The sequence below is a fragment of the Ceratosolen solmsi genome, unplaced genomic scaffold (assembly GCF_000503995.2).
Source record: "Ceratosolen solmsi marchali unplaced genomic scaffold, CerSol_1.0 scaffold16, whole genome shotgun sequence".
NCBI classification, from domain to species: domain Eukaryota; kingdom Metazoa; phylum Arthropoda; class Insecta; order Hymenoptera; family Agaonidae; genus Ceratosolen; species Ceratosolen solmsi.
In genome coordinates this window covers 743,856-770,998 of record NW_011948451.1, presented here as the reverse complement: position 1 = coordinate 770,998, position 27,143 = coordinate 743,856, and the positions used below count along the sequence as shown (strand labels likewise).

General features: G+C 30.3%; 4 protein-coding genes across 6 annotated transcripts; 2 read left to right on the top strand and 2 right to left on the bottom strand.

Moving 5' to 3' along the window:
* Positions 1-115: 115 nt before the first annotated feature.
* Git (ARF GTPase-activating protein GIT1) lies at positions 116-8,412 on the bottom strand. The gene is made up of 13 exons (XM_011505104.1): positions 8,095-8,412; positions 7,638-7,771; positions 6,978-7,090; positions 6,692-6,878; positions 6,249-6,379; positions 5,973-6,162; positions 5,776-5,848; positions 4,905-5,102; positions 4,658-4,821; positions 3,596-3,766; positions 3,326-3,511; positions 2,841-3,074; positions 116-868 (listed from the first exon to the last, which is right to left on the bottom strand). The coding sequence occupies exons 1-13, from the start codon at positions 8,150-8,152 to the stop codon at positions 668-670; spliced, it is 2,040 nt and encodes a 679-aa protein (XP_011503406.1). The 5' UTR covers positions 8,153-8,412; the 3' UTR covers positions 116-667.
* Positions 8,413-10,217: 1,805 nt separating this feature from the next.
* l(2)k09848 (WD repeat domain 74 lethal (2) k09848) lies at positions 10,218-11,376 on the top strand. Its single transcript, XM_011505103.1, has one exon. It carries the CDS (start codon positions 10,291-10,293, stop codon positions 11,341-11,343), a length of 1,053 nt encoding a protein of 350 aa, XP_011503405.1. The 5' UTR covers positions 10,218-10,290; the 3' UTR covers positions 11,344-11,376.
* A 281-nt stretch (positions 11,377-11,657) lies between these two features.
* On the bottom strand, positions 11,658-14,763 carry LOC105366626 (nuclear transcription factor Y subunit alpha). Its single transcript, XM_011505126.1, is given in 6 exon segments — positions 11,658-12,629; positions 12,632-13,248; positions 13,487-13,570; positions 13,640-13,727; positions 13,797-13,892; positions 14,324-14,763. Coding segments are annotated over 5 exon segments (1,836 nt in total). The 5' UTR covers positions 13,872-13,892; positions 14,324-14,763.
* A 1,146-nt stretch (positions 14,764-15,909) lies between these two features.
* On the top strand, positions 15,910-22,156 carry LOC105366601 (zinc finger protein 850). Of its 3 annotated transcripts, none has more exons than XM_011505101.1 (8): positions 15,910-16,279; positions 17,051-17,419; positions 17,660-18,106; positions 18,480-18,845; positions 18,949-19,071; positions 19,186-19,425; positions 19,903-20,230; positions 20,589-22,156. In XM_011505101.1, the coding sequence occupies exons 2-8, from the start codon at positions 17,088-17,090 to the stop codon at positions 22,059-22,061; spliced, it is 3,309 nt and encodes a 1,102-aa protein (XP_011503403.1). In that variant the 5' UTR covers positions 15,910-16,279; positions 17,051-17,087; the 3' UTR covers positions 22,062-22,156. The 3 variants fall into 3 exon arrangements, with proteins under 3 accessions (XP_011503403.1, XP_011503404.1, XP_011503402.1); XM_011505102.1 differs by lacking the exon at positions 15,910-16,279 and adding an exon at positions 16,300-16,765; XM_011505100.1 differs by lacking the exon at positions 15,910-16,279 and having other exon boundaries at positions 16,848-17,419.
* Positions 22,157-27,143: the final 4,987 nt, after the last annotated feature.

The window sequence follows — 27,143 nt, the reverse complement described above, 5'->3', positions numbered from 1 at the left end:
ATATTGCACAAATAATTATATTTAATAATTAAAATAAAAAAAAAAAGTAATATAAAATTCGAAACAAATCGATTTTAATTTTTTTTTTTTCTTTTTTCTTTTTGTTTTTGTTTAAATACTCCATCGAAAATCTCGATAATCTTGGCATTGAAGGCGGAGATAATGAGAAAAACAATACGAAAATGATGATTAAGAAAATATTGATTCAGTCTTGGTGATACCTTCAGCAGGCAACTGGTTATAACAAATTACGATCAATAAGTCGTCTTTGATCCTAATAAAAAATATTTCTCTCAATGAATATACACAAATATTTACAGAATACAGTTAGTCCAATAGAGTAATAATTTGGAAACTCGTCCACTTTAATGATTCTATAGTGGATAAAAGCCATAAAATGTTCTATTGAAGCACGGGTACTGTATTACATTAATATTAACGACTCGGTAAAGCTTCGTACAATCCTCCCGATTAATATCTGCGCGCGTAAGTACATAGGCACCTACGCGCATTGTAACAATACATACGATGCGCAATGGAGTTCGACAACCGTAAAACTTCTATAAATTAAATCCGATTCAAAATAAAATTGTAAACTTCATTGCGAGACCGTGGCAGTGTGTAGGAGACAATAATGCCGATTATAATGCGAGTAATCCATTAATAATTATGATATTTGAAACTGCGTGACAAGGAGCTTGGTGGCTTTGGCAATGTCGTAGGCACTGGAACGAACTTGTTGAAGGCAGAGATCCATATGATCTATATCACTGGTACATCTTTGAAGGGCAGTGCACTCCGCTTGTAATCTACCCGTATTACCATTGAGTTGCCGTAATGCGGATCTAATGTTGTCATCGACTGGATTCTGCAAAAAAAAAAAAAAAAAAAAAAAAAAAAAAAAAAATTCATTCCTCTAAGTTTGCGTACACTCGTTTCACGAATAATATCTACGATATCGATTATCCTCGATGCCTGCCAGGTATTGATAATATCAATGTTTGGCTAATCCGGGTAAATCGTATTTTATTAATTTTTTATCCATACACGATCGATTGCTAATAGCCAATGAAATAACAAATACTCTTAATTAATCGATTAGGCGTTACATAATTAAAAAAAATTTTTTTTTCCAACTTATTCTAAAAGATAAATCCCAATAATATTAATAAAATTATGCTTTTATTTAATTTTTCTATCCTACAGATTTTATTTTATTTAATGAATTAATTTTAATATTTACAGTGAAACTGTAAAAAATTTTCCGAGACGTAAAATTATATTTTCAGTTTCTTAGAATTATTTATTAAATATGCTCATAATATCATTGATCTTAAATTTCATATTCACCGTGGGCTTGTTATTTTATCTATAATTATTATACAGCAAAATGTATGTAGGTCGGAATGAATTAAGAATATACATTTACGCAAGAAAATCTGTGAAAACCCGAATGACGTATTGTTCGTAGAAAATGCCTGAGAAACATATCGAGCCAAATAAACTAAAGGTAATTCGACTCGAAACTTTTGTAAATTTGAAATATTTCATACTTCACGCCAGTTTTCCAGGATTTCCAGGAACAACAGTTCAATCGACAAATCGAGGATAAAAATCCTTACGACTTTCCTTTTATTTATTAATTATTTATTTTTTATTTATTATTATTTTTTTTTTTTAATTAGCTTCAAAATTTAGTATATATATTTTCATGTTATAGCTTAAAAATAATATAGAAATGTTAAAAAAAGCCTTATCGTACGGAGTTTATATTTTGCAGAAGTCAACTTTCTTATTATATGGGAAAATTTTTTACATTAATTCATTGAATTAAATATCTAATTATAAATAAAAAGTATAAATTTTTCTACGAATATTCAAAAGTATATGTGTATATATGTATATAGTGTGTGCATATACATTAAATTTACTTATTGCAAGACTTTAAAAGCTATTTTCTATTAACAATTCTATTAAAATATTTTTAATATTTAAATTAACCTAATTTATTGTTTTTTAATTATAGAGCATTATTAATCAACGATAGAGTTCTGAAAAAAGATTTTATAAATTAACAGTAAACAGGAAATTTTATATAGTTTTTGAACGTTTCGAGTTAAAAAGAAATATTTTATAATATAATTTTTTAAATATATATATATATATATATATATATATATATAAGAGATTTTAATTATCTATAAATGATAAAGAAAAATAATTATGAATTAAGTGATTTTGAATAAATAACAAATTTAAGTATAAAGCAAATACAAAGCAGTTCTAATTGACTTGAATTTATTTTCATTTTTTTTTTCTTCTTTTTTTTTTATTTGTTAATATAAACGTTTAAAATTGCGACGAATTTTAAACATAAATTGCAATGTTAAATCAATTTATCATTTTAATTTATTATTAAAAGTAGAAAAGGTGGTACAACAGATGTATCGTAAATTTTACAAGATAAAATTTTTAGTAAATATATTATTAATATATGATTACTTATATCAATATTTGTATGTATATGAAAATTTTTTTTTTTTTTTTCGGTATTCGCTGATATTATAAAAGGGACTCCAAGCGTTATAATAATAATAAATTATGTTATTGTTAATTTTTTTTGGTTAAATATACGAATTATAGAATAAAATGATTTCTTTTTTTTTTTTTTTTTTTCATAGCCTATTATTTTCTATTTTTAACTGATATATAAAATACAAACGTGCCGATAAAATTATTAAGAATAAATTATGTATTATATCGGCCATAGTTGCAAAAGGTAGTCGTACATAAGTATTATGCTGATGCTGATGAGCCGCATCTATGAAGAAATAACGTACCTGGGGGAAAATGGCGGCGAGCTCGGCGACGGCAACGCGAATGCGCTCAGCACAGGGGACGAAGGCCTCCCTATGGGCCGGATCCTGCATTGCCATCCACAACTCCTGTATACGCCTCGTGACCTGCTCGGTTCGCCTCGTCACTTCCTCGCTCGGCGGCAGACTAGACGCTCCGCATTCCCACAAACCCTGCGTCGTGCAAGGTCGCGGCAGTCCTTCCGACTCTCTTTTCGTCTGGAATGTAAAAAGTACTCTTTGAATTTTAACAAAGCCCTTTCTACATGACTTACAAATGCCTTTCATAATTTCTTTTTCACATCCTGCTGCATCCAGTACTCTCTATAAAAGTTAAGCTTACAACGAAAGGCTCGGCGCTTTCGTAGATTTTTCATTAGTTATCCAGCTAAGTGCAAGCATCGTTTATTAACAACTTATAGATAATTAATTTTTCTTTTAAATATTCACGAACAAACTAAAAAACCTACTTGATTCATAAAGCTTGGTGGTTTTCTGAGACCCTCTCGAGTTTCGTACATTGATGCTGGTCGTTGACAGTTTTTGATCGGCGTCGAATAAGCCTTAATATCTAGAACTGGTTCTAATTCAGGGTCATGCTCCTCGATATGACCATTTATTATTCTTTCTGGCGGTGCTTTGACTTTGGTTTGAGCCTAAAGCAAACATTTGAATAAACACACGCGCGATATATCATTAAATCTGAATCATTTTCGCGAAATGCTTGTAGACATATTTACTTGAATCGTGCTTTTTAATTCTCGATTTTCTAGCATTAACTGTTCAACAGTTGTTTGAAGGCGTCGAACTTCCTCCCTGAGATCTCTTGCTGTTGATTCGGATAATGTCAGTTGTTTCTTTAAGACTTCGACAACCGATGGCAAGCCTTTTGCCATTGGGGCCAATGCCTTCTGCAAAAAGCATCAAGGGTTTCCCGCAAACTTTTACTAATTACGTATTTTGGAGATTAATAAAGGTGTATTTTACTTCAATGTAATGTAGAAACGATCGGATTCGATATATACATATATGTGTATCAAATGAGCTTCAACATGTTGTACGAAAGAATTTTTATAGCGAGTGAAAATGTTTGACAATTATTCAAAGATTGAAGTATTTTAGAATAACTCTTAATATAAATTTTATTTGAATTTAATGCTTGAAACGATTAAATGCATCTAAAACAAATAAAACAACAAATTATTCATTATTTACGATAAACATGTAAATGAATAAAAAAAAAAAAAAAAAAAAAAAAAAAAAAAAAAAAAAAAAAAATCGTATTTCAATATACATAATAAGTTAATTTCTTGGCAAATTTTTTATCTTACAATTATTCACATTTAGGGGATAATATAAATTAAATTTAACTTTAACGCATAATCGACACAATAGCTACTGTTTATAAAATTCTTGTACAGCTCTAGCATTGTGCGTTGAAAATTTACATATGGCCATCGGTGGGACAATGATTTAAAAAAATTATAATAAATAGGACTGGCACGTATGAAAGATATATTTTAAACTATCTTTTAAACGATATTTGGTAAATTAATTCCCGTCTCATAGTGGCTCATGCACAGACATTTTGAATCGGTCAAACTTGCCTAGAAACACCGCTTACAGAGAAGCCACACCCTGGGTAGACTCCTTAATCGTTGTTTAAACGTTGGCACCTTCAAGTTCATGTTATCAAGCGTAATCAAGCGTAATGTCAATGATCAAACGACTGGTCTTCTTCGTACTCGAATGTTAATGCTCTATCTCTTTTATAAAAAGTTATATTACGATCATTAGCTTACTTCGTTATCGGTCATCATTGAGGAAGGTAATCGAGCTGTGCTATCCGTTGCGAGAGCCGCGTAATCATCGTCCGAGGCAACGCTGTCGTACAGAGGTTCATCATCCGACATCTGCGATCCATACTTTCCTACTTGCTCTTTACGCAATGTGGAGACGACGGGATCTAAATGATATAAATAAAAATGATTATTAGAGTTCGTTTTGATATTTATTGTGATCTATAATCTGTAATGCCATATTATTTACCCTGTAAAGGCGTACTATTAGCCACGGTGTGCCTGTGACCAACTTCGGTGAGAATATCAATAATGAGTGTGGCGAATTCTTTGGGAGTGAATCTTGCTAATTTCTGACGGCCTTGATTGCGCGTAGAAGAAAGTTGAGGGTGAATGGGTAGAAATGGTACTATACACCTTTCGGGAAGAGTTGCGGATGATAGCCAAACTAATAATAAATTTCTATTAATTTCATGTATGCTTAAATTTTTACAGATTCAGTGCAGTTACACTTTAAGGCGCTAATAAAGTTTTGTGATGAAAATTAATCACGTCATGCTATCGTAAAATAAAAATATAAAATAAAATATAAAAATAAAAGTGAAAATAAAAGTCAATATGAATGCAATAAATTCTGCGTGAGACATTCGCATTAATGGTGCTTCATAATAATTTGATAATTTCTATTTAAAGCTGAATTTTCAATGACTGATTGATTATTGAAATGATTGCATGTTGCTGATACTCTCTTTCTACATCGCACGTAGCTAACAACAAAGCTAAACAATCAAATGCTCGCATTGGCGAAATTCAAATTTTTTACTTACCTCTCCTTAAGAATAGCATTTGGAAAAGTTCATGCACATTAATAACATTTAAACATGATCACTAGGTAGCACGATCTTTATCCTAACAAAGTTTCTAATGAGTTTTAATGATAATGACAATGAAATAAAATAAATCTCATTTTATAAGTGAAATTGATATGTACATGGGTAAAGCAAAGAACGACATTTCACATATTGAATTGCGCATTTTCTTAAATGAATTGAGATAAAAAATTTTACTTTAGATTTTCATCTTCGCTCCTACAAGATTAGTACTATGAGAGCTTTACTTACTGGCATCCGTTTCTCTACGATCAACTTCATCATAAACATCGGATGCGAGCTCTTCCAATAAATGATTTGACAACTGAAAGTATATTTAATAATTTATTAAATTATATAATAATTGAATTCGTGAAATTATTAATGAAAGATTGTAGGCTAGATATTTTATTCGTTCCGCTTATGGAATAAAATAAGCTGGTTATTACCATTTGTAATTTGTTTCTTGCTTCAAAAGCTAATTCGCTTCTCTCCAAAGTAGCGGCCCACTCAGGAATGATCAGATGCTCACCAGACTTATGATCAGGTTTTTGATTACAGAGAAAGTAGGTCAACTTATCCGTAACTTCGTACATGCACTCTATAAGTCTTTCTGCCAAATCTAAATGGCCTGCCAGCCTAAAAGAAACACAATATTCATTTTCATCGAAGTAATTGATTCTTATCAATTAAACGAATAATTGTATGAAAATTAGCTAATTTACTTTGCCACTTCAGCCGGAGTCTGTCCATTTGAGTCTACTATACTTGGATTGCCTCCGTTGGCTACGAGTAGCTCCAACTGAAGAGCTTGACCCGCTCTGGCCGCAACGTGCAGGGGCATAGTGCCTTTTTCCTTCAATTTAAAAAACCAATTGTAATCTCCATTCTTGCATTAACAAAAAAGAAATAAGCTTTTCATAATAGTTATGAAAATCAGAAAAATTGTAAAATTGAAATTATTTCAATCTCACACCCGATCCATACTTCTGGCACGAATCATTCGTTTCAATGGACCAAAATTAATTTATCGTTATTTTTACATCGTCCATAAGCTATATAAAATTTCTATACATCCGATCATAAATGGACACTAGCCTGCATATGTAATTTTAATGCAATTGTATGATATTTAATATTACTTCGTTAAGAAAAATTATTGCAGTACCTTATAAAAATAATTTGCATTGGCCCCCTGTGCAAGAAGGCGTAAAGATGTTTCTAAATTTCCTGTGCGAACGCTGCTGTGCAATTGTCTGCTTAGTTCCTCTTCGCTACAAGACTCTTCCTTACACGACCGTAAAACAAATTTTAATTCTTGATGTTTTGTTTTAATGAAATCTGCTTTTACGGGACTAAAATTTATAGAAACATACAAGTAATCGTGCATGTGCCAAAAATTTACTTTAACTAGCAAAATGATATAATTCAGATAAAAAATATAAATTACTAACTGTAATGGATCTTTTGGCTGAGGTTTTCTTCTGCTAAATTTAGAATTACTGGGATCTAAAAGAGAATGCTCCCAAATACTGTTGGCTCCATTATCATTTAAAGTTCGAACCATCTATAAAAATTAAATCAATAACTTGAAAAATAATAGAAAGAAGAAAAAAATGAGAAAAGAATTGTGTTTTTTTTTTTTTTTTTTTAACAAATTGATTAACATAATATATATTATTGTTATATTCGGGTTAAAAAATGAATATTATTTTGTAATCCTAGTAAATGTCAATGTTAAACTGATCCAAACATTTTACGTAATACAAAATAAAAAATTAATTATGAAATTAAATATTTAACCATGAATTATTATACAAGTCTGTTTAATGTATTGATTCCATAAGTTTTATCAATTATTGATTAAATCTCAAAGGTAGATAGATGTACATTTAAACTTTAGTATTTTTAAACTAATCTTCATTCAATAATAAAGATTTATATTACAAATAACATTATACATAATATAAACATAACTTGTACATTATTTAAAATGCTCGATTGAAAATAAAGAGAGATAAGCATGATTAATGAGGCTTATAATATATAAGATTTATAAAATTAATTATAACATTAATTTCTCACTTTAATCGCATAAAATGACAATTACATACGTTTAACATATTTGTGCTCCAAACTCCTTTTGTCAATGATTTGATATATGAAACATGTCTTCCTAAGCTTCTATGTATACTGCAGCACTCGTCACAAAGTAAAATAGCTCTGTTTACAGAAGCCCATGCTGGCTCTAAATAAAATCATTAAAAAAACAAAAGGAAAAAAAAACACATTAAGACTCCTTTGATTGCCCCACAACTTTAATAAACGCATTATCGGCAAAATATTATTAGGATAAATTGGAATTATGTTTATGAATAAGAAGCCAGTGCTTAAATTTTAAAGATATGAAACAAAAACTGAAAGCTATTTCCATCAGCCATCGGTAGGAGATGAATCATTGTGGTTTGAGCTCTCATTTAAAAGGCCACTTAAGTCACTTTCATTTTCATCGCCTACCCACTCTCGGTAAAGTTTAAAATCATTGATATCGGACGAAAAAAAAAGACTCACCAGGAGAGCCGCAATCGGCACAGACGTCGACGCTCGCGCGATGTTTCGAACGTGCCATTATTATTATTTTCAGATTGTTCCTCTCGGCGAAGGCGCAACACCTTTTGAGAGGGTCACGCACGATTATACACGGTTATGCGTCTCGCGAAACAAACTTTTACTTAAAATTATACGCATAATACTCGCGTTCACATAATAACAGGGCCAATTGTACGGGCGACGCCACCGCACACAGCGAACTTAATGAATCGGATCGAAATAAAAACACGCACACGCACTGTATTCTCCGCCCTCGCCTTTTTCTACTACTATGTCTGCACGCACGCATGTGTATAGATAAATAGGCATATGCGTTTATCCTTGCGCGCGCGCGCGCGCGCGTTTGCGTGTATTAGCAGAGCCCCTCTCTCTCTCTCTCTCTCTCTCTCTCTCTCTATATATATATATATATAAACATGGATACCCGTCACGTTACGTTGAAAGGTCAACTGTGCGCAGGTATATATATATATATATATATATATATATATATATAAATATATGCATATGTAATATAACGACCGAATGTATTAATAAATTGTACGACGCGAATGGAGGTGAGGTTAGTCGCTGATATATTTGTTCCGTAAAACACACTAAAATATGTTAACGCGGGTAATGCCAGAATTTATCAGTTTCAAATATATTTAGAGATTAAATGACTATTTTAAATAATATATTTAATTAATTGTTACATTTGACCAACATTAAGTTATTTTCAGCATTTCTTTAAACATTAAAAATACGGCATTTTCCGTTATTTCTTCTTTTAAACATTGTATCGTCATTTTTATTTTTATAGTTTTATTTTTATGCTAATATTGTTTACCGTTAAAATTATACCTTTTCACAAATTTTATATATAGACTTAGAGGTAACTACAGATTACTATTTTTTTCTTTTTTCTTTTTTCTTTTAAGTCGAAACCATAACAATGATTCTTTCATTTTATTAACAACAATTATCACTTATGACACTTTAAATCATAAATAATCACTTTCCAATAAAAATCGATAAAAATAATTTTACCATTTTCTATTTTACTTTCATTGACTATTCTATATTAATCATATGGAAAGAATTTATCGTATTCGATTATTTCAAACGACCTATATTTATTTAAGATCTCATCTTTATAAATTTTAAATATAAATATGTTGAGCTACAAAACCACATAACAAATATTTCCAATATAAATCATTTATTCACCCATCATTAATAAACATGGAATCGGATATTATTATAGATTCCGAGGTTGGATTATTTTTTATTAAACTGTATATACTTCAATACTAATTCCAGACTATAATCAGCTTTAATGTAATTTCCAAACTATGTTTTTACCAATGTCTATTTGAAAAAAAAAAAAAAAAAAAAAAAAAACAGAAAAAAACTTATAATAAAGTTTCTTATATTTATTAAAATACAATGAAATAATTAAAAAAAAAAATTTTATTTGCATTATTTTTAAATATAATTTTATATAATTAAATAATATATTTAACGTTAATATAAAAATTAACATAAACTTTATGATTTAAAGTATCTACTTTAACCGCCATATTCTTGCAATATAAATAAAATATAAAGTTTTTTGATTTATAAATATTTCTTCTAACAGCATTATTCTATGTAAAAGATTAAATTTCCAAAGCAAAGATTATATATTGTTTCATTTAATCAGTATTATATAGAATCAAAATATAATAACGCAAATATAAATTGTAAATCTAAAAAATAATACAAGGATTTATATGACATTGAGATTGAATTAGTTGAATTAATTGATGTGAATTTTTATAAAATCAAGCATGATGTCCGAAAGACATGATTAAATCCATCTTTTTAATTAAATAAATTTAATTATTAATGTTGCCGACAAGCTTACGGCCTGCTTTGAGATTTTTTACATGAAGTTAAGCACACGTACGAACGCACGCGCGAACACACACACCCGCACGCACGCGCACACACGCCCACACACATATAGATATATATATATATATATATATATATATCTACACAGCATAGATGGATCATACTGTATGATAACAACACTTGTAGCCATTGACCATGCGAACACGATGTTTTTGAATCACGTTTTGAACTTGTTATAACCTATTCTTGGTGGAATATTTTGTTTTTTATTATTACAAAATGTCTTACAAAGACAATTTTAATGTTTTTGTCGGTGCCAAATCAGGTACATTTAAAGGTGTTAAAGTAACATCTAAATCATGTGTGATGAAAAATATACAAAACTTACTATCCATAACCGATAATCATGAAGTAACCTACATGACTTGGGGAAACAGTGAAGAAAAGGACATTCTTTTAGCATGTGGATCTAAAGGAATTAGAAGTGTCAAGGTGTATGATACAGTAAATGAAACATTTAAATTGTCATTTGTTTGTGATATTGGCGAAGGAAATATTACTGGAATATCAAGGTATAAAGAAGAAATCTTAACTGCAGTTCAATCTGGTCATATTAAATTATGGAGAAATAATGAAGAAGATAAGGAATATATATTGAATGCTGGTGAAAATTTGCTTTGTATGAAAAAAGCTAATGTTCGTTCAAATATTATTGGCACTGGAGGTCTAGAAAATCCTCTAAAATTATTTGACTTGGAGAAAAAAATCAGCATTTTTACTGCAAAAAATGTCTCTCACGATTGGTTGCAATTGAGAGTTCCAATTAGTATTAACGATTTACATTTTCTATCTAATAATAAGGAAATAGTTACGGTTGGTAAATACGGTTTCATACGTGTGTATGATACAAAAGCTCAGAGAAGGCCTGTTATTAATTTAGAAATTAAAGAAGAATCTTTAACAAAAATATCAACTTGTTCGCAAGATAAACAAATTATTTGTGGAAGTGGTAAAGGCAGAATAAATATGGTAGATTTACGAAAGTGTGGTAGAGTGTTAAATACATACAAGGGTCCAGTCGGTGCAGTAACTGGTGTCGCTGTTAATAAAACAGATCAGTATATAGTTAGTGCTAATTTAGATAGGTATTTGTATATTCATGATTTGAATACAAAAGCATTATTGAAAAAAGTTTATCTAACGTCAAAATTATCCAGTATGGTTATGCGCTCTGAATTTACATTAAATGTATTAGAAGAAGATAACCAAAGCAACGACGACGATGAGTTTGAATCGGAACACGAATTTATTAATATTGACGATTCAAACTGATTTTTACAACCGATAACAAACTTAAAAATTTTATCTTTAATGTTTCAATATTTTGATAAATATTTTATCAATAAATATCAAACTTTTGAAAATCTAAGACATTATTTATTAATAATATATACAAAGACATTAAGCATATTGTAATCATTATCAAATTATATTTACTATATTCTAAGTAAGTTTAACATAGCCAGCATGTATGATTTAATATAAACTATACAAAAATGTACATAGTATATATATATATAATATGATTCAAGTTTTAATAAATAAAATTATCTTAAACATTAAAATAATGTACATTAATAATTATTTTACTTAGATTCAGGAGATTCGGCATAAAGGTCACATAATTCCATAAATATTTTTCGTGAAAGTGATTTTCTAGAGTGAGGGGTATCGGTTGACTCTAAGCGTGATTGAAATCTCGTTACATCTGGTGTTATCAAAAATGTACCATTCATTTTTAAATCCATGTATTCTTTTAAAGGACGCTGTACCTTTTTGTCCCATAACTTAACTGTTGCAGGAGTCATATATTTTATTGGTGATGCTGGTAAAGACTTTGATGGGAACGTACTGTGTTGAACATTTAATTCATTTTCTAAGAGAATAAAACTATCTTCATTGGATATATTAGGTAAACTCTTTGGTGTCCTTGGACTAACGCTTTCTCTATGATATACATTTTCCTTGTTTTCTTCATCGTCTTTACCATTTTTATTTAATGTGTCACCTTCGTAGGAAACTTCACCAATCGTCGATAAACGTACGAGATCATTCAAGATTTCTGGCGAATTATTTGTTTTCCTATTTATGTCTTTATTATCAATCAAAATATTCATACCAACCTGCGAATTTTCTTCAACTTTAGAAATATTTTTGTCCGTACATTCTTCTTTACATATATTTGTAGTTAATGTACTTTCCTTATCACTAATACTTATATTTTTCAAATAATTATCAACAATATTTGTTGTATTTGAATTACCGTTATTATTTACAATTACATTAGATACATTAGATTTTTCATCAACTTCAAGTTCAATATTAGATGGAGCATCTGTTGTTTCTGTTATTGTATTGCTCAGCATATTATTAACAGCATTTAATGCTTGTTTTAATACGCGAGTTTGATTTTCACAAGCTTGAATAGATTGCTCTAAAAAAGATTTTAGTTTTACAAAACCACTACAATGTAAACTATCCATATTTGTGAAATTAATAGCTGGATTATGAACCATTATATTTTCTAAACAAATATTAGGAACTTCGTTATTTTCAACCTATTATGTGAATGATTTGTTTTAGATGCTAATTTTGAACAATTTGTTGTAATTGATTGTTGTTCGATTTCATCAGATAAACTTTTGTTTAAAAATAAAGTTCTGTGAATGGAAGGACATGTCATTGTACACTTGTCTTGCTTAGTGACATGTAATTGTTTGTTATTCTTAATATCAAATTCAGATGATGAAAAATTTAGTTCCATATCTATATTATCTTGTCTTTCGGGACAAATATTATTCTGTGCATCATTTTTTAATCTTACTGTTCCTGTAATATTTGAATGATATTTTCCATGTTTATCCATATTACTTGTACTACTTTCTACACTTTGCTTATTAGTTTGTGTAAAATTTGAAGTTGATTTTTTGATGAAACTATTTTTAATAGTATTAAGTGGTAATAGAAAACTTTCTCTATTTAAATTTTTTGATGAATTACTATGAATTGTGGGTTCTTCACGATTTAAAATCATTTTTTTCTTTGACTTTATCGCTCTAGTGGTGTTACTTTTGCCATCGACCGTTGACTTTTGTGAATAATCCAAGGTTTGATACAATTGACGGCGGACTTTATTACCATCGGATGACTTTCTATTGAAGAATGTGGAGTTTTCAACTAAAAATACAATCATATATTTATTTTAGGAAATACTTTTACATGTGATTAATGTATTATTAATTTATAAAAATTTAAAAACCTTCGGATTTAGGTCTATAGCAACTTTGTCTATTTAAATAAGACTGTGTTGATATACGAGATTTTTTCTTTTGAGTCGAAACTAGAAAAGCGATTATAAATAAATATACTTTTGTGCATTAACATTTCTTAAGAAATATCGAAAGTATTATAATACCAGACATAATTGCAGAATGTTGTTTTTCTTTTTGATTACTTTGAAGTAGATCCTTAATCAAAATTGGCTGTAGCATCTTAGTGTCTATATAAAAAATATGTATTTTAATTTTTATTTAATATAAAAGGGAAAATATTATAATTTTATGCCTACGGTTCTTTTTGCCATCTGAAAATGAGCCCATAGTATTATGTGGTGTGGTTTTAATTCTTATTGGAAAAAGGAAATTATTTTGCTTTCCCTAAAAATATATACATACTTGTGAACTTATAATAAAAAATTTACATAAAAATTTAAATACCAAACTTACAACTGAAGCTGTCAAATCACAAAAATAACCACTTCGAGAACTAGGTGTACTTTTATTACTTTTATTAAGCTCCATTTTGCCAATATAAGTTTATATCTACAAAATAAAATCAATCATAAAAACAATTCATTTTTAAATTCTTACAAATATTCTCAATATGCTATTACTACTTTAATAAAAAAAAATATATATATATACATATATTTTTTTTTTTTTGAAAATAAATACATCTACTTTCTTAATAATAATTAATGAAATCATATGTATAAAAATTAATTAGTGCAATTTTATTTCTAATTAAGTTTTTATTTTAAAACATTATATTGTTTATCATTTTCATACAATATTCTTATATATATATGTGTATATATATATATATATGTATGAATATATTGAAAATATAGAAAATCAAATTGACAAGTATTTTTTCAAAATTATTTATTACAAAGTATACTACGATAAATGATTTTTTTTATATAAATAATAATATAGGCATTGCTAAAGTAATTTGTTAAAATTTTACAAACCTGCTTACAGTGATTTATTTACAATACAAAACTTCAAATTTTCAACTGTCATTCGCCATCTACTGTTGTAATTAGAAACTATTTTTGTCCGTTAATTCTTTAAATTTAATAACAATTGGTTAAAATACTTCGTGTCGTATCCAATTTCAAGCATCTTTCAAACTGAAATTATACTATTGTTTATTAAATATTCTTGAAATTTGGAAAAAATTATCCAAACCAGAAGAAATCGTCAAATCAAATGTCGGATGATTTTCGTTACGAGGTTAATTAAAACAAGTTTCTTCTTTACCAAATTTTCTTTCGTACTTGGTAATAATCATATAATTTTTAAGGGACACACTTTACTTAAGAACCTTAACTTATGACAGAAATACGTTTATTTTCAAAATATTAATTTTCTTATGTTGCCGTTTGAGGCAGAAATTAACGAGCGTTACTTAAATAAGTTTGAATAATCCCCTAACATCTCATACTTGGTCGATTCGTACTTTCATTTTCATTTATTCGGCCAATCATTTGTTAGGCCGTTAGAAGTTGGAATCGGCCAATCATACATCAGGGCATAAGATGCATTGTATACAATTGGCTTTTATTTTTTTATAAAGTAATGGCGCGAGCGGTTTATCTGACAAGCTATTGCAAATAGGAAAATAAGCCAATAAAAACAAAACAAAAATGTATGTGTGTGGGCTGAGTCTCGTTGTTTTTTCTTATTTATGTAAAAAAAAAAAAAAAGGGGGGAGAGAAAAACACAAATAAGCATTGTAAATAATTCAGGGAATGTGTAAATTGTCGTTGGAGGTGATAGAAATTTTGATTTCTTTTCAATATTGAATAAAGAAGATGCCCCGCATCCTAATCGCCTGGCCGTAGCTTTGAGCAATGTTGCCAAACTTACGTTCATAGTTTACGATTTCTTATTTATGTATCCTTTTTTTTTTTCTTTTTTTTTTTTTTTTTTTTTAAATTTTTAATGCATTTTCAGTTAAAAATTAAACCGTAATAAAATTTAAACAATATCCTTAATTATCTACGAAGGCATAATTTTTCGTATCGTCAATTATTTATTTATAGTCTCTTCAATATCGGCTAGCGAAATTAATAATTTAATATTATTTGAAATACGAGTAAACGACATTGCCGTGCAAGTGAAATTATTTTGCGCGCATACTTTAACATTTATCAAACAAGATTTACAATTAAATATATGCTTCAACGCCTACTATTAAATAGCTTTATTTAATTTTACCTGTATTTAAATGAATAAGATCAAGAAGACATACAGTGGCAAATAATGACTCGCGGGTGCATTTATAAATTTTGAAAGTATTTTATAATAAACGATGGTATTGGCGTTGTCCAAAAAGTGTGCAAAAAAAGGTTCGTTCGAAGGCGCGGGTGTAGATTATCAGATGCTGTGGCAACGTAGCCTTCGTCATTTCGCTGTCCCATCAATGTTAACACGAGAAAGAAAAAGAAGGAAGACCAAGTAAGAATCGCGCGCATCGGCCATTTTGTGAAATCCCTACGCAAGAAACCCATCATCATACATTTGCTTTCCTTCTCTGCTGTATAAAGGAGGCTTGCGTCCCCCCACCTTCAGATTTTGAAAACAAGCGAAGATCGACGCCGTGTGTGTGCCGCTCGAGGATTATCGTCGTGCCTGCTGTGTTTCATTTTCTCATCTGGAGACTAGCCTTCTTCTGGGTTAAGCATAGATAGATAAGGAGCACGAATAACCGTAAAAACATCGCCTCGTAATCAAAAATTCTTGGTTAGGTGCGTGATTGTTCTCTCTCGCACTCACTTTCGCACTCATCGGCCGATCTTGTGCGGACGTGTGTGTGCGCGAGATAGACACAAAACGCTTTGCCGACTGTGAAGCAGCAATATATCCTGATCACTAAGGGACAGAGATAGAGAGAGAGAAAAAGGAATTGTGTGTTATTAAAAGTAAGTAGAACCAAAGGGGAAGAGAAAGATAAAGTGAGAAAGCGTCTTGGCTCCCGTCGTCGTCGGCGGATGGAGCGCTGATTAAAAGGCAACGCTTGCCCTCCCCCGATCAACGTCTCGCCTCTTGGTTATTATTCGTGTGTATATTTTGCGGACAGAAGCAGCCTCCTCGCGTTTATTTCAACGTTTGGCTGCTCGTTCATTTGTGTATATGCAATGGCAAGAATGAAAAAGTGGTAGTTAGAGGCTATGGCCGATGCTCGGCCGCAGCCCGAATGTTAGTGCGTCGAATTTTTCGTGAACGTGTCTCCTCGTGTTCGTGGAGCGGCTTCGCCGCTGCCGTCCGGTTATGCAATATCCCTCTCACATTCGTATGTTAACGGGTCGCAAAGGATCTATCGCCGCGAATTTCCCGGAGCATAACCTATATAATTATAACCTTACATGTCAACAGAACGGAACTTGATTGCTCTAGATTAACTGAAGGTGCGCATACCAGACTATTGGATTTGATTTTCTCGACGTTATTTTTTTTCGAGTTGAAATTATTTTTGGTTGGTTATTTCTTCGATTGGTACCCAGTTGCTGGATGGGTGTATGATTGTGTTTTGTCAAAGAGATGACATGGAACTGTATATAAGAATTTTGTGTCTAAAATGTGTTGAAAGTCGCCAATTTATATCTTACTGAATGTTTTAATGATTATTTAGAAGGTACGACTGCATTGATCCAAAGACGATGCTAACTTGTCTACTTTCTATTGTATTGCAGTGGTGTCGGTGATAAAGTAGCAAAAGAAATATTGACAATGGATGATAATGGTGATTTAACCCTACAATGGGTAGAGGAGGTAGGCAACGTTATTCACGAAGAAGTAATATGTGGCCTAGAAGCAGAATTAGACGCTCCTGTGGAGGAGGTGGTAGGAGCATGCGAAGAAGTAACTGTAGAAGAAACAGTGGAATCTGTTGTAGAGGATTCTACTCCTATAGCAGATACAGAGATCTTAATGGTTCCTCAGACAAGCGATATGGAATCGATTTATATTGTTCCACAAGATCAGGGTCATGATTATCTTAATATCCAAGTTACTGAAGAAGTAATCACTGATAATTGGGATAGATCCGGTCCGGACGATGGGTAAATTTTGCTTGAATTTGTCAATTTTTTTTTACAAATAATTTAAAACATTTGATAACTGCCTTTTAATATCACTTGATAACTAATTATGTTAATGAACAAAATGATATATAAAACATTGTATTTTTCTTATTAGAATTAAGATTGTAGAAGCGTATAGTTAAATTTATTATTTGTATTTTATACAAAACTATTTATTTATTTATTTATTTATTTATTTATTTATTTGCTTAATTATAGAATGGAAGTGCCGGAAACAAAAGTTTCACATGATAATTTATTAGAATATGATGATATGGAAATACCTTTGCCAATTGATCAAGATTCTTATACTAATACACGACCTTATCCATGTGATTTTTGTAGTAAAAGATTTAGAAAAAAAGCAAACCTTATGAATCACATGGTGACGCATCAAACAGAACGTCCTCATGGTTGTAATTTATGTGGTGCTCGTTATGTAAGAAAGTCCGATTTAATGAATCATTTAAAAATTCATGCATATGCTCCATCTCGAGATGGTTTGGAAGATGATCTTGAAGATCCGTTAGCTACAGAAGAAGAAGAAAATCATCCCATAAAAGGTCGTCGGAAGAGAATACAAACAAATGTTCCTAGGAAGCGTAAAGCTCCTCCTGGAGCAAATAAGCGCATTATTGATGATGGACCAAAACTAGATATGAGCAAGTGCGTATAATTTACATCTTATTTACATTTTATTAATGTTTTAATAGTTGATTTAATTCTTTTAATGATATATTTATATACATAAAAAAGTTCTATTTTTACTATTTTGGAATCTCGTATTGTTAATAGAAAAATGTATGTCATAAATAATTTATAATCAAGTCATTGATTATAATTAAATCATTTAATATTATATTATTGCATGTTCTAGAAAGCTGTTTACAAACATTATAAGTAGCTAAGAATCAATTAGAAATAATCTCATCTTGTATTGTATAGTACTTAGTGATTAATGTATAATTTATTTATTAAGGCAAATGAATTAATTATTTAATATTTCTAAATTCTTTATTAATTTTGTGAAATTTTATAGGTGGACAGATCAATTAACAAGCAATGAGCAACAGGTGTCTCGTTGGCCAATTACCGATACTACAAAACCATACGTTTGCCAATTTTGTGGAGTTGGTTTTGCAAGGGAAAAAGCTTTAGCATCGCATTCTCGTATTCATGGTGGAGATAGTCCATTTGAATGCACATCGTGTGGTGAAATGTTTTGGGATATTAATACGCTTCAAGAACATATGAGAATTAAACATGGAATTGGCATTGTCCAATCTGATCAAGATGAAATAGAAAATGAGTCTACATACGCAGGCGACGAAAGGTTTGGTGAATTTTTCTGTGACACATGTGGCGTTCCCTTCCACAGATTAGATCTTTTAAAACGACATAGAAAGTAAGTACTATGCTTTAAATAACAAATTAATTTGTACATATATTTGTATTTTTAATAAGAATTTTCTTAAAATATACTGTATATGTTTCATAATCTCGTTTAGGATTCATATAAAGCAAGAAATAGATACACTGGAAGGCTCCAGTCAACATCACGTTTGTAATGTTTGCGGTGAATGGTTTGAAGAAGCATTAGCGTTGTTAGCGCACGCTGAACTACACGCTAGGTAAATTTAATATTAAATTTTCGAATCTTAATATTAAATGAACGTGATTTAAAGTAAAATTTGAGTAAAAACTAAAACTGAATGATATTTATTAAAATATTTTGCCTGATACAGTAGGTCGCCTAGTCGCAGGTGTTTATTGTGTGGCGAAAAATGCCGCGACGACGCTGAACTTGCAGAGCACGTTCGGGAAATGCACGCGGAAGATGCACCGCCTAATACATGCGTTCTATGTGGAAAAACTTGTAAAGATAAACGAAGTTTATTAAAACACTCATGGATACATAGCACTGATAAGACATTTGGTTGCACGAAATGTGGAAAACGTTTTCACAGTAAAGCTAGGTTGCGAAGGTATTATTAATTTGTTATTAACATGCTGAATAGTTAATAGTTTTTAAGGAATATAGATATCGAAGATTTTATATATATATATATATATATATATATATATATTTAGGTAAATTTATACATTTTATAAAGATAATATAGCTGTCTGTTTATTTCCTTAATGACGAAATTCATAAATTTGTTGTCACAATTTAATTGGCTATTCGACTATATTTGAAGAAGAAAAAAATTAAAAAATACAATTGTAAAGGGTTAAAATTCAAAATTAAAATAAAATTACTATACAATTTACTTTCGAGAGCAAATGGATTATCAATTTAACTAGACAATTTTGAATCTTTCAGTAAATTTATTTAATTATCCCAAGTGATTATTCAAAATTATTTATAAAAAGATGTTTTTCAAATTACTTATAATGATAATAAAGACAAGTGATATAAGTTAATGATAAATTTTAAATCTGAACATAACTCTGTTTAGGCATATGGTCTCGCATCGTAATAAAATGGTTGCCTGCGACGAGTGTGGAGAGGAATTTCCTGATGGTCGAGCTTTGGTCAGTCATCGTCACTCGCACAATAAAGATTTGGGTGGACGCACGTTTCCTTGTAGAGAGTGCGGTAAAACATTTGGTAGTCGCAGCTCGCAACAGATACATATCCGAATACACACCGGTGAGAGGCCTTACGGTTGTCGGTTTTGCTGGAAGGCATTCGCCGATGGCGGTACCCTCAGGAAGCACGAGAGGATACACACGGGAGAGAAACCATATGGTTGTGCCATATGTCCGCGTGCTTTCAATCAGAGAGTAAGACTAGTTGCAAATTTATATTGTATTTTCTAAGGGTTAAAACTTCTTTTGAGCCATACGATAGACGAGAAAAAAAATTGACTATATAAAGGAAAATGCAATTGTCGATTAATTCATACGCCTTGAGTTAAGTATTCATTTTCCTGAAATGTATAAGCATTGAGCATTGAGCATTGAGCAATTAATATTTTGAATTATATATTAAATTAATGAAAGTTTTTTTTTTTTTTTTTTTTGATAATAATAATTCTAAGTTTCAAATAATTGCTGAACGAACGGAAATTAAAAATCTTTCGATGCAAAGGAAACGACAATAGAAACGAATAAGAGCGAATTTCAAAAATTTAATTTCCAGGTTGTGCTGAGGGAGCACGTGAGGGCACACCATTCGGGCCCCGATCCTAAATGCCACAACAGTTTGACGCCGTACATGTGCAAGGTTTGTGGCGACACGCTGCCCACGTCGGATGAACTCGTCGCTCACATAGTCGCGCATTGCGACGAGAACACAGCCATGCGTAGGCAGCCACAGTCCGGACCGCGTAAGTACAAGCGTCGGCGCAAGCTCAAGCACGAGGGTTCGTCGTTTGGCTCACGCGTGAGCGAGTCCTTCGACATGCTCGACGGGCCATCGGACTCTGACGAAAACACGAAGCGCAAGCTTGGCAAGAAGACCAAACAGCACCGCAGTAATGTCGAAGAGAGCTATCAGAATGTTCTCAAAAGTTTCGAGAGCTCCCTGCAGAATATAAATTCTATTGTGAGCAACTCTAAAACGTACCCGACCAAGACGAAAACCCCCAAGAAGAAGGTGAAGAAGGACGAGAAGAAGATTGGAACCCCAGCCGCGGTGAGTAACGCCGAGGTACCAGCGGCCAATCACCCAGGCAGACCAAAGATGATTCACACGCAGAAGACGCGCGTCCCGGTGGAAATTGGCACCGATGGGGTGAAAAAAGGACAGAAGACGAAGACCATGGTAACGCGAACGCCCAAAGTCATACCGAGCGAGCAACAGAAGACGCCCGGTCAGTTGCCAAGCGGAGAGAGAAATCGTCCGCGCACGAAGAATGTGAGCTACCATGTGGAAGGCAGGCAGCAGCTCGCACCGGCGACTTTCCCAAAGCCAAGAGACGGTGAAATCGTAGAGGCTGAGACCTCGACAGATGTTGATACGGTCAATATTAAGGTCGAGCCCGGGCTGCAAAAGCTTAATGCAAATCAAAATCATGCGACCAATAACAATGGCAATATAATCGAGTTTAAGCAGGAAAAAATCGATAAGATGGAGAAGCCAACGGTAAAGAGGCGCGTGGCCATGAAGAGGACGAAGCGGAGACAGACAACGGGGGCAAGACGACTGAAGGAGAAGACAGCCCAGATCGTGGTGCCGGACCTACCAAATAACAATAATGTGACCGTCGAAGAGGATGAGACGTTGGAGGAAGACACCGGGGCGATGGTCGTAGAGGAGGAAGTACAGCCGACTCAACTGTTCGAATCCGTGGTCGACGGCAATAACCTCGAGGTTGCCTTTGAGGCTAACGTGGTCTCCGAGCAGGACATAATCCAAGAGTCGATACTTCCCGATCTGGACAAGGTGAATCACGTGGAGGAGATAGGCGCGAGCCCCGGGAGCGTCAAGCTGAGCGTGAAGGTCGAAGCGACGTCGGACGGCATACTCGATGTGCATAGCCTGATAGGCTCGGTCGAAGAGTCCGTGCCGGAGACCATTATACCGGACACGATCGAGTACACCTGTGAGATGTGTGCCGCCGTATTCTCGACGCGCGCTGAACTTCTCGTCCACGTACCCATACACATTTGATTCCGCTCGACGGCTACTTGGACCAAGCGAGTCTCGAGGTTTGTTCTACTTTAAGGAAAGTACAGTTCATATCCGCCACCCGATTCCCCTCACATTGCGAATTATTATATATACACAAGTTAATGTAGTGAAACGACGAACAAACAGAGGAACCTAAGGCTTGTTTGAAATCATCATAATGTTAGACATGGGCACTATTTAAGAACCGAATGAATTGGAGGTATTATCGCCGATCGAGGAGATTCATACGTACGTGATTATCTGTACACACGTACGTGTACATTGGTATTGTTTTGTATATGTATGTGTGTATACGAATAAGCAATGTAGATTAATTTCTTAAAATTGATTATTTATTATATACCGTAGGACATTTTAAAGAGCTGATGATGTGCTATTACCGACTAAGTTATTTGCGCTCTTAAAGAATGCTCATGTTTAATTTAGTTCTCAATTGGTTTCAGTGTCGAACCAAAACATATTAACGACACGTTACTCTTTTATGTAAGTGGCGTTCGATCTCCTATTATTGCCGAATATTAATTATTCGTTTATACGAACTTTGACAATATTTGATTTGTTCACAAAGAATTTTTCTATTTTTAAAATGTTTTAATTAAAGTTACTGCTATATTTGAATAATTGTCTATTAGCAATCCTTTTGTACTTTGCCTGTGTTCATGTTTTTTTTTTTTTTTTTCTTTTTCGAAAGAAATGTTTTAATTTTTGTGTTCATATCGAAGTTGTTCATAGGATTAGGTGTAGAAATGAGAAGGAATAATCATCACGTCATTGGCCGTATTAAACAATTGTATGATTCGATGAACAAATCTGAAAGTACGTGCAGTCAGTTTTGCTGCCGAATTTACAAAATCTTGTGTAACATTTTACATTAAATCGGTTACATTGAAGAAAGCATCGATGCAGATCGAAGTATATTCTATTATGATATATTTTATTGACGTAAATTTTTTTGAATCAGCTTAATCGCTATTAGATTTTAAGTTTTTCAAATATCATAAAACCATAAACGCACGCACGCGCACACACAATCACACGAATACAAATGCACACACGCACAGACATCGTACTAAGGTCTGAAAGGATATTTAAATAAAAAAAAAAAATAATAATAATAATAAAATAAAAATTAAAAAAAAAAAATAATAAAAAAAGAATATTAAATAAAACTATTTCCTCGCACATTGTACACTACTACATCAATGAAATACACGACATATGCAGCATCGCCCATGTAACAAAAACTGCTTCGAGCTTTTAGATCGTAAATATATATTGCAAGCATTCTCGCGTAAAAAGTTATTATATCAAAACAAAGCAAAAAAAATTTTTTACTGAAAATTACTCTTATATCGTCACAGAATGACAGTTGCGAAATTTTAACATAAAAAAAAAAAAACAAAAAACTGATAATTACAATAAATTCAAATAAATTTATATTTTATCCTCTAGTGGTAAGAATAATTGAAAAATGTACCATTGATTCAATTGTCTTGGACAAAATTTTGTACAAATTTTATAAGTGTTAGAGCTTTGCAGATTATTAAAATTTGATCCAATGTCATTAAAATGGTAGACGATCTGCACTTCTTATTATAAATGAAATAAAAAATTTTGATGCATTAATTATATTTATATACATGTAATATACACAAGCTTACATTCTCTGTAATAAGATGCGTTTGCTATCTTTGAACATAACGAATGTTTGAGAATATTTAATATGTCAAATGTAAATTGCATAAGATATTCTGATAAATTATATAAGAGAAACCTTGTACATAAGAAGATCAAATTTTTTAATTCTAAAAATTACGAATTTACAAACGAAGCGATATATTGAGACGCACCAACAAGCCAAAAATAACCAGCTTACCTTCATATTGAAAAGTGTAAAAATAGAAAATCATATCTAGTTCTTATCACGAAATGTGTTATAAAGTAATTCATGTTACAATTGAAATCAAAATAATTAGTTACTCTCCGCATTTTCGCCAACTATTTATAAACTTGGTTTATAAAATGAACTTATTATTAAATTTATCAATTATAAATTTGACAATATGAATTTGACAATATGGCAAAGCAATTGAAATTTTTTTTCATTTGTTGACGATAATTGAAGTTACAGTTTAATTTTAAGTTTGATATAAATTCTGGGAATGTCTATTAAGTGAATACCATTTTTACTTTTTGAAATTTATACGTTTCTTATGTACAATACAATGTACAGTTTTAGCTAGGAATTTTTATAATATTAATAATTAAAAAAAAAAATAATAGTAATAATGATAATAATAATACTATTAATATTATTAATAATAATAATAATAATAATAATAATAATTATAATAATTATAATAACAATAGTAATAGCACACTAAATTCTGTTTAAATAATTAGTTGGCTAAATTCCAGTAAACTATCAGGTGTTGAGATAGTTCTCTGTACTATTTGTACTTTGTTATTAATGAGAAAAAGCATAGTGAAAGAAAGACATCAAATATAAATTGTAACTTCATCGATAATTTACGTTTAACCCAAAGAGGCGTTATTTTCTTAAAATTGTTTAATATTAATTTTTTAGTACTCAGAACAAATATAATTTTAAGTACATATTTTTATAAATGAGTACATCAAAGGGAAATTAAACAGAATAAATTTATTTAGAGTAGTTAAAAGTATTTGTTAACTATTATTAATTGAAATTTTATAAAATGTAGTTAAATGAAATTTTTTTATGTTGAATTGTATTATCGAAGACATGCATAGCATTGTTATTATTAATTATAATTGATATTTATGTACTCCATATTATTGTAGAACATAATATATTATAAGTACAAATAGCTTAATTTATCAAAAAAAAAAAAAAAAATAAAAATAAAAAAAAGTAAAGGAAAACCAATTAAACCGACTCCACGATCAATCGATTTTAAACTTAAATAATTTTAAGTGGGTGACGTCTCTGAATATAAAAGAAGTTAATGGTACAAATTCCAATGACACGTGCGAATTTGCCGTGAGTTACGCTTTACCTTGTACATAATGTCAGAAAATCTCTGGAGATATAAGTAAAAGAAATTAAATTTAAGCGACAGGATATTAAATAAAAAAAAAGTGGGCACTGTTATGAATAAGTAAATATATATATATATATATATATATATATATATATATATATATATATGTGTGTGTGTATAGTATATATGTGTGTATATATATATATATATATATATATATATATATTTACATAAGATTTTCCTTGTTTGTGTAATGGTATTCATTTGCAAGAAGTCGTTATCTGACTTCTTAAATTATTATTTGTAATTGTATAAAAACAAAACTTGAGTATGGAAAAGATACGTCGTTGTAAGCATTGAAGAAATGGGAGAGTACCAATATAGAATTATTATGTAATTCAGCCATTGTTTAATTCATGAAACAAATTATGAATGTGTAAGTAATTGTGGTTTTGTCTTAAGTTTAACTATAAATTGAAATACATTTAGTCTCACACATAGCATAAACGAATGTAATGTAGCATAAACATGGGCAAATTTTAGTCGCTCCGAGGAAGAACCTTCAATTACATGTACCAGTTCAGTTGTAATCTAAGCTATAAAGTATATTTAGATATACATACACTATATTTACGAATTAAATCGATCATCTTTCAGCCGAGGCAAGTTAAAAATATAACATTTGCTGAGGATAAGAAAGAAAATATTCATTGTACATATTATCTTATGGATATATGGTATGGTGGCGTAATTCACTGTTAACCGTAGTTGTATTTTTCTTTGAATAAATGATTATTAGATATATCACAAAACATGTTTTCAAATTTATTCTATTTTTATGCAAAATTTAATGTGTGCTAGGAACAGGCTTATCATTTTTCTTTAAAATAAAATTCTAATTTTAATAAATATTAAATCTTCTTTTCAGCTGTGAAATGTGAACCGTGAAAGCAATCAACTTGTGCACTGTATAACAAGAATAAAAGCAATTTATTGTAAATAATTAGACTTAATTATAAATGTTTCTTTTAAATAATCATTGTTTAATAACATTAAATTCATATAAAATAAATGCACGTGGATCTTACGAAATTTGTGGCATCATTTATATTTATAAAAATGTATTCGATTAAGATGATTATATGATGATAATTAAAAATATCAATATGCACTCAATTTAATTTATATCAAATTTAAAGACATCAGACATACAAACTTATATATATATATATATATATATATATTTAAAAATTATTTTAAATAAATGAATTTGATTTAAATTGTGAATATATTTGAAGAAAGATTTTATAAATTATATTTTATTACAAAGTCAATCATTTTAATTTACAAATTTAAATGTAATTAACTGTAGAATTATATCGAAAAATATATTATTAATATTTTATTTTTCATCAAAATATTTAAATAAGAAATAATTGATTTACAAAAAAACGAATTTTCTATTTACAAATCAAATATTCTTCCAATTTATATATTTTTATTGTTGTATAAAAATACGACGTTTCGTCCGAGAATTTTAAATAAGAAAATATAAAAAATCTTTTCATAATAAATTATAAAAATAATGGATAAATTATAAGACTGTATTTTGTAATTTATAATTATATTTTTTTCATAAACTTATTTAATAATTAAATACGATTTTATAATGTTTGGCTTAATATATTTTATTTCATTTACATTAGATAAAGCATTACTATAACAATTACGTAATTATTTAAATAGATAACATTCTACAAAAATATTATCAATACTTCACTGCTGCTAAAACAATGTTGTATACATCACTAACAATGAAAAACAAATACTAAAATATTTAGTATATTTGAGGTAAGTTTTAAAATTATTATTAAATTCTTTTTTTACAGTAAACAAAATAATGCATAAATATGGTAAAATTAGTTGTTTTCATTTTTGACGTTTAATTTTAATTACTTTACATTATATTAATAGTACTTATATTATTATTGTAAGTCATATATACCTTAACTATAGTAAACTTTATATTAAAATAGTT